At 43.0% G+C, this 8,727-nt stretch overlaps 1 protein-coding gene across 1 annotated transcript; it reads right to left on the bottom strand.

Moving 5' to 3' along the window:
* Positions 1–5,766: 5,766 nt before the first annotated feature.
* LOC101770518 (laccase-15-like) lies at positions 5,767–8,485 on the bottom strand. Its single transcript, XM_022828842.1, has 5 exons — positions 8,330–8,485; positions 7,701–7,852; positions 7,258–7,505; positions 6,995–7,114; positions 5,767–6,902 (listed from the first exon to the last, which is right to left on the bottom strand). The coding sequence occupies exons 1-5, from the start codon at positions 8,459–8,461 to the stop codon at positions 5,827–5,829; spliced, it is 1,728 nt and encodes a 575-aa protein (XP_022684577.1). The 5' UTR covers positions 8,462–8,485; the 3' UTR covers positions 5,767–5,826.
* Between the last annotated feature and the right edge of the window lie 242 nt (positions 8,486–8,727).

The following is an 8,727-nucleotide window of genomic DNA, read 5'->3' as shown; positions in this document are numbered from 1 at the left end:
GAGGCAAGGTTTTTAACAAGGCGGATCCATGTAAACCTTTACATTTTAATGTAGTACAATTCCCCTGAATCTCATGTTTACTAAGCCTCAAAAGGGCTACTACATTGCATTTCTGTGCAAGCTGAGGCCAAAGCAACTACAAGTTGCGGTGAAATCTCACATTTTTGTGCGAGAAAAAAACTTGCATTTCTGCGCAAGTGTTGGGCGAAAGCAACATCAAGTTGTAGCATCAACTTTACTTTTCAAATAACTTGAACCTTGCGTTTCTGTGCAAGCAAAACCTCACATTTCTGTGTGAGAAAAAACTTGCGTTTCTGCGCAAGCGTTGGACATAAGTAACAAGAAGTTGTAGCACCAACTTTGCTTCCAAGAATACCCCAAATCTTGCATTTCTGCGCAAGCAAAGCCTCACTTTTGCCATTACCATACTTGTCTAAAATTCTATCTAACCTCGTAGGATTTACAACTCTATGGTTGAAGCAACCAAGAGTTGTGAATTCGACCTGACTTGTTGTTTAACTTTCTAAGTCCGCAAAACTGGGAGCAAGTTTTTGCTGACTTATTACAAGAAAACTAGCATGTAAAAGTCCCACATGAAAGTTAAACACCTCTGAACCTCTTTTCCAAAATCAATAACTACTGCACGGAAAATGTGAAAGATAGAAAGCTTCGAGGATACCTCTGTCATCGACCAAATACTGCAAACAACATAACTCTTGCCAAAAGGAACAGAAGGGGGGGGGTGATGTTTCTCACTAAAATCAAATATTCCTTGTCGTTTGGGGTTATGACACTTAGACAAAAAACCCTTTAAAAAATAACACAATATATTTCTCGCAATAACATCTTGCAACAAAAATCTCCGCAAAAAGGAAGAAAACGGGGGGTGATGTTTTTCCAATGAGTTTCGTTACAAGTCAGAATGACAATTTGATTACATGACCAGGTTTTGAACCTCAAAACTCTGCAGCGTCACACACATAGGCGACATCAAACTCATGATATTGTGACTAAGGGGATCCGACTTCACCCTCGAAGCTTCAAATATTTTTTCTTCCATCGTATCAAGTGCATAACCATCGCGGGACTCAAAATAGCGACCCAGCATAAAGCTTTGCACGGAAAAGTATTCACAGCAAAAGCACCAGAAAACATGAAAATTAGCGTCGGGATGAAAAGTATGAAAGAGACGCCAAGCATGACCACTGGCAACAATGTTTCCACGTTGAAATCGAAGAGGAAGTATGTCCTGTGCAGGCTCATCACCTAGGACCTGCGTAGGTTAAATTACAACCAACAACTATTTTAGTTCTCGACCCTAAGCTATGCATCAAAAGATTAAGTTTCCAATTAAACCTAGTCTAGAGTCTACACCTCTTGTTGCTCCGAGCCTCCAATCTGCTTCTTTTCCTTCACATCAGATTCTTTAGCCTATCACAAACAACCACAATAAGATAAAGAAAAGCAGTCTTAAGCAGAATGGACAAAAGGAAAAGTCGAACCTCCAAAAGATGACCACGAGCAACAAGCTTTGCAAAGTCGTGACAAGAAGCCTTCCAAAATTCCTTCAAGAAATTCTTCTTCACAATCTTAACATTTTTTGATGTCTCCTGTGCATCGAATTCTAAAGCAGAAGGAAACTTGTAACCGTGCGCACCAAATTTCAGGAAATCTGAGCAATTTTCCACCTCGAGCAGCTTCAGCATACCCTCACAACACAAGGAGGCCGCATAATCACTGGCTCCCGCAATAACTAAGGGCAAGGACTCAAATTCTTGATCCATCCAATCAAACATTTCCTTGGCTCCCTTATCAGCAGAGAAAGGAAGGGGTTCTGCCCCAAACTCTGCCAGTGCAAGCTTATACCCATCATGAATATGTGAGAAACGGGCCTTCAGCACTTGCTCCGCACCATCGATGAAACCTTTTTGATCCTCGAGGTTTTTTCCCAAGGTATGAATCATAATATCTTTCTCAGCGCAAGCTTTGGCAAGTGCCTCATTTTGATTCTTCAAAGCTGCATTTGTTGTCGAATCTTTCTCAATGGTACTACGCAGTTTTTCCAAAACTTCGAGGTTATCTTTAGAATTCTTTTCAAAGGTCTCCACTTTCTGAACGAGGTCACTGCATGTTTTCACAAAAAGATCCTTGTTCTTTTTCAACTCAATATTCTCCTCAGAAAGCGAGGCTTTGAGATCATCTAAAGCCGAGTTCTCCTTTTTAAGCCTCGCAACATCGGTCTCAAGCTCAAGAACCCTAGTGCTGCTGCTGAGTGTAGCCCTCTCCTTCTCTTGAAGCTTATCAATGGCCACTTTGCTAGCAATTATAGCCTAAAAATGAAAAACAAGTAAAACTGAGAAAAATCCTACAAATACCAAATAGCAAAAATCTTAACAGTAAGTTAGGAAAGGCAATACCTTATGACCGAGGGTAGTCGTTATCCTCGCCAAGTGATCAAGGTCCTAGCAACGCAAAGACTTCTCATATTCTGTCAAAATAAGGGCATTCTATAAGCAACCAAAGGCATCAAAAACCAAAAAAAAAATAGAAGACATTATAAAAAATGCCTCAGGATCAAAGAAACTTCCTCGGGTATCGCTCTGAACAGAAGCCTCTCAAAGCTTCTGGAACTTGAGGATTTTTCTCTTCTTCTTTGGCAAGCTTGCCTTCTTCAAGAGCCTCGGAGGAAACATTGCCCTCAGACTTACCACCAAGAACAGTCCCCGCCGTTTCACCGTTTCACCTACAGGTCGAAGTGAGTCATGCGATCTCCATAGTAGTGGAGGATTGAAAGGATCATCATCTTCACTTGCTCCAGGAATGTGGACAGCCAGCAACTTCTCCTTGATATTTGTACCAAAATCCTTGTTGTCGTCTAGCACAACCTGAGGTGGATCAGGACTGTCGGGCAAAGGATCTACATGCAAAAGATATGAGGGTTCATGATACGGCTCTCCAACTTTGCCAATTGTGCTTTGCAAGTCCATCAAAAATTTAGAAGAAGCCTCACTAACATCCACGAAACTAAGACCAGCCAGACTTGTATATTACCTTTCTGAGTGGGCAGCAACCGCGCGCTCCATAATTTCCTTCGCATCTGGTATAATAGGAAGGACAGTACCAATAGCATCCGATGTTTCTTCAACATTCTTGGATTGCGAATCCTTCTCAGCAGAAACATCGTGAGCCTTATCCTCGAGCAAACCGTGCAGAGGTGAAACCAGGGACAAGTTGTCATCCAAGAAACCGACTTCATCGTCATCATCCTCTAGAGCATCAACTATTCTCACTCCAGTTTTCTTGCCAGCCTTTTTTAATTTCAGCCCGGCTAAAGCCCTAGGAGCCTCGAGCTCCGATTTCGAGGCATCATACTTAACCTCAAGCAATCGAGTTATGGGTTCGGAACTCGTGATAACCTCTAGCGATTTCGATGCATCAGACTTAACCTCGGGCAACCAAGTTATGGGTTTGGAACCCTTGTCAACATCTAGCCTCAGCAACACTTAAATCTGTTGGGTATCAAATTCGTTTGAGACCAACACCGAGCCGAAGCCACTTGGGTTGAAGAAGGTTGGGGGAGAGAGAAGGTAAAGTAGGAATGGATGATGGGCAGGGATAGTATAAATGAGGAGGATGGGTGGACGGGATAGAGGGGAGGTGCAAGAGAAGGTTCGGCCAATGGGATTGCTTAGTTTGAGAGGTATGGATTGCTGATGTGGCAAGATATGCTTCTCCCATGAACTAGTTGTTCTGGTGCCAAAGTCCATTCCACTAGTGGATGCTCAACAAGAACGTGTCCCAGTCTGGATTTCATACATGAGGAAGTTTTGAGCTGAGGCAGGATCATCAAGAATCGAAGGTTGTAGACCAATCAGTAGTATCTCTCGTTTATCCAACAGTATGGTACTACCGACTCAATGTCCAAGGCAATAGATCCCCTCTGTAGTGGGGATATCTATCTCGTACACATGCATACAGGGGTGGGATTGGTTTTTCATCAAACAAACCACCAACCGGATTGGCAACACCCTGGGCAATCTATATTGTCTCTCCAACTCAGAATGTGCAATGAGCATGGAGTATTAATGGATATAGAACCTATGGAAATGGTTGTGCTATCGTAATGCCAACACTACTCTGACCAACTGTTGTATTCGCTTCATCCAATACCGGCATGCACATTGGCGTCATGTTTTTTGAAGGAGGCGTCATCATCACCATATGATGTGGGTGGCCCACCGGTGGCTGGTTCATCAATACTAGCCGGGACTGCTGCTGCTCCGCAAGTGTTTCCATGAAATAGTCCTTAAACCTATTTTTTCAGTGACTGCCCTGGTGAATAATTTTTGGAGCAGAATGAAATTCGGGCATGCCGCCAAACTTCAGTACTAGTGTCCTCCCACCGAGAAGTGCATATACCCCAGGTAAATTATGTTTCTAGAACCTTCTAGGAAAGATCATATGGTATCACCCAAAAGCAGTGGTGGAACTAGAAATTCTAAGTGTGTGTGTGTCGGGGGGTGGCATCCAAACGTGATCGACATCTTATATTGTTAATAAAAACTTATCGATATCTATTATATTTGACATCAATCTCAATACTTATACATGAAGTTAGTATTCTAATTAAAAGGTTACAATTTTAGGATTCATAGAGATAACTATGGGAAGAGAGAAAGATAGTAGGCTGGAATTTTTTATTTTCAAACATACTTTGTATCGGGGAAATGCTTCGCGTACGACTATTTGCACTCTATGACTTCATACGTACAAGACACCAGCTAATGTATTGGTAATGTCTTTCTTATTGCAATATCTTTGTTCACTAGTTTGTTTTTTATAAAATAATGTTAGATGTCTTCCTTTTTAGGTCAACGGTTTTTTCTTAAAAGATTATAGTATAAATTTTAGTTTACCACGTTCTACATGTATTTAGACAAAACAAAATAGACATTGAAACTGCTTGGCTTCTTGATTATTATTTCGATCTTGCTTCAGGTTTACTAGTCGCATGTTGAGAAGCTAGCTAGTTGGACCTCTTTATGTGTAATCCGCCTGGTCTTTGTACGAAGGATATATATGGCTTAAGTGTAAAACGGTGGTGAAATAATTGTTTGCAGCTCCCGTGCTTTGAACTTTGGACTGTACGTCAGAAGGGTGACTGAACATTTTTAATCGTGTTTGGGGGACTTTCGACATGATTCATTATTCCTCTAGTCACTTCCACTTGAACACGGGTCTAATTTGTAAGTACATGTATTTATAAAAGCTATTAATAAAAGATATGAATCTAGCTAGAAATGTCAAAACGACCTGCAATTTGGGACGGAGGAAGTACATGCAACTATAGATAAAAATTGCAATTCACCAGGATGTAAAATCGAATATAGAAAAAAGAAAGCTATGTATACACGGATATAAAAAGGGGATTGTCGTATAATTGGCCTCACATTATTGATAGAGTCAAGACGATACAGTAGTAGTATGAACATGCATATTGATTGTCGTATAATTCCCCACTAGTTAATTTGGAAAATAGCGGTTGCAGTAATATTTCAGACTACATTTATGCGTGGGATTTCATGCAACCTTCTTAGTTTGGAGGCACAGTTCATCTGAAAGGAGATTGTCGTCATGACCATAATATGTTGTAAAATGAGCAGTTGGTGGAGGGAGAGATGTGTCCACTATCGGACCATCCTCTACAATGAATACTGCCGTCATGCCTATAGTCAAATGGAATTCATAGTGGCAATGCATAAACCATACCCCAGTAAATCATATAAGACAAGCATTAGATCTGAGAACGTCGACTTTGAAACCCGACTAACACAAATAAATCTTACACACACCTGGATTGTTTGCAACAAATCGGATGGCAGCCCACCCAAGATTTGGGACAAGAATGGTGTTCTTCACCGGTGGATTCACCAAGTTGTATTTTGCAACATCTTTCGCGGCGTCGAAGTTACCAAACCCCTGTGCAAGAAGGATCATGTTGTGACCATGTAGATGCATCGGGTTGGAATCGCCCTGTAGAACTGCTGTGCTCTGGAACACCATCTCCACTACGGCACCATGCCGGAACCTACGCACCACCGTGGCCTTATACGATGGCTCTAAGCGCATCTCCTTGGGCCCATACGGGATTAAGGCTTCGTCAGTGAAGTTGAATGCCCTTGGTGGTCTGTCCGGAAGTTCTTGCATCAAGTCCACGCTTCCAGTGTGGTAGTAGTGTGCTTCTAGTAGTGGCGTCTTCCCCGTGGGATCCTGGAAGGAAACGTTGTTCATGGTTGCGATGAGGATGGTCTCATTGTGATCACCCCTCCTGCAGGACTGGCCATGCTGACATATTGAACCCAGGCTGAGCACGATGAACAAACGTTCATCAACTCGCTGAGGGACCACCGTTTGGTACAGGTTGGTCAGGTTGCTGTGGAAGTAGTAAGATGTAATTGTGTCATGTATATCAGGCATCTCAGGTGCTACTGGCACATCACCGGATGAACCTTTATCTTCTTCTTCTTCTTCCACACCACGATCTGATATTAGTCCTGCTGGATCATCAGCAGAACTGTGAGTGTTGCTGTACTGCATGATCCCTCTGGTTGTGTATTCGGGGGTCTGGGTGTCCGGCAATGGCGCCTGATTGGGCAGGGCAACCATGTAGTACCTTCCAGGGGGCGCATCAGCAACAACCAAGGCATCCACTGTCTCGCCGGGCGCGATGGCAATGACATCCGTGGTGTATGGGCTGACGTAGCTGGCATCGGCACCAACCACAGTGAATTTGTGCCCAGCTATCTTTAGGTAGAACTCGGCGAAGAGCGCGGCGTTAATTATTCGTAGCAGATAGGTCTTGCCAGGCACAACGTCCAATACGTAGTTATCTTCCGGCACACCTTCATAGTTGAATTCAAGCAGACACTTTTTTCAGAAAAAAGGAATATGTCATTGGCACGGACATCAATGCTGTAAGAAAGTAATTTCTTACCAGAGCAATTGAAGATATCTCCAAGCTTGCCATTGATCGTGGAAGCATTGGCGAAAGAAAACAAGAAACCATGCATCATCCTCCTTGCCGCCTGTGCAAGGTCTAGCTGCCAATAGTCCGCTGCCAAAGTCAAAGACAGTTCAATTCAAATAGGAACAGTCCATTCTTCTCTCTTTTCCAAACAGATTCCAATAAAAAATCAGGTGCAGTTTGTTCTGTTCTCGTAACACAGCTAGTGAATATGATGTAGATAATTCACGAACCTATTATGATTGGGACCTCCCTGTCTGGCTTTGGAAATGGATATGAGCTCGCCCCATTTCTTGGCCGGATGATGAGGGCTCCATGCAGTGATGCCCGGAGGAAGGGGACGTGAGCATGCCACCACAGGGTGCCTTCCTGCCCGATGACGTTGAATCGGTTGGTGAAATTTTGGTTTGGCTGGATAGGGAGTTGGGTAATCATCGGCACCCCGTCAGCCCAACAGTTAAGCCACTGCTTCACTCCATGCCTACATCAGACAACACAGAAGAAAAAGATGGCGAAAGATAAAATAAAATAAAATATTCTATTTTGATGAATTACTGGAAAGCATCTTATTATTTTACTTCGACCTTTACCATTGCAGCTTGAATGTACATTAATTGGTTTTTTAGTGTCCTTGGGAAGAAAAGTGATTGTATTGAGTAGGTACTCAGCTGATTACCAGTGGATTGTTATGTTGTAGGGTGACTTGTTGACGACATGAACAGTCACCGAGTCTCCCTCCGTGACCTCTATCGCTGGCCCTGGGAGCTGCCCATTCACCACGGCGACCAGTGTCTCCTTGCACAAGTGTGTCATCTTCACTTGGCTCACCTACATATGTGCATGTCCCAAGAAATAAAGCATGGATACATATATACCTACATCGTGGTTGAATTGTTAAGAATTCATAGGGTTCGTGGTGGAGATGAAAACCATGGTAGAGCATCATGCTAACAACGAAGGTGTGCTCGACGACGGCTGTGCCCGCAGTGAAAAGGTTATATGGCAAGTTCGGATTATATGGCTTGATTTGTCAAACAGTATGATTCAGTTAGAGTGTATATCATAACATCATAATTACTAATTTTAATTGATTAAGTGACAAATAATCAATAGAATCAACATTTCCTATAGTCCCAATGCACACCATTTATCTAGAGCTGGGACTATAGGAAATAATTTAGAAAATAATTTTCTAGAACCGTTTATCGATGTATATGCTTGTCTTAAAAAACACCCTATAATACAATGTAAATATCGTTGCACCATAACCGATTAAAGGAATGAAACAGGATCATGCGTACTTACCATGAACGTGTGCTCAACGGATGCCGCATCTCCCAGTCGTGCGGTTGTGTAGATCAGGAAGACAATGGCGATAGCTAGCGCCATGGAGGTGGCTGCTGCCCTGGGGAGGCTTCGGCTCTCCATGCTCGCCATGGCTGCGTGCGTTGCTGTGCTCGCGCTACTAGGTACGACATTATATGAGCTTGGTGAGCTGAGCAATAGAAGTATCCGGTGACTGAGTGCCTCCAGGAGAATAGGACCACAGACACGTTCTTCAACACGTGCGATTGGTGAGCCTCGCGTGGAACTTCTTGGCTGGATCCGGCTGCGATGCTGATGCTTTGGCATCTCTCTAGTTTTATACGAATGCAAGTGGAACAGATAAGTTGACTAAGATCATGCATGATCCATCATTAATG

This window comes from Setaria italica, chromosome VIII (genome assembly GCF_000263155.2).
Source record: "Setaria italica strain Yugu1 chromosome VIII, Setaria_italica_v2.0, whole genome shotgun sequence".
NCBI classification, from domain to species: domain Eukaryota; kingdom Viridiplantae; phylum Streptophyta; class Magnoliopsida; order Poales; family Poaceae; genus Setaria; species Setaria italica.
This window is presented reverse-complemented; position numbering and strand designations above follow the sequence as displayed.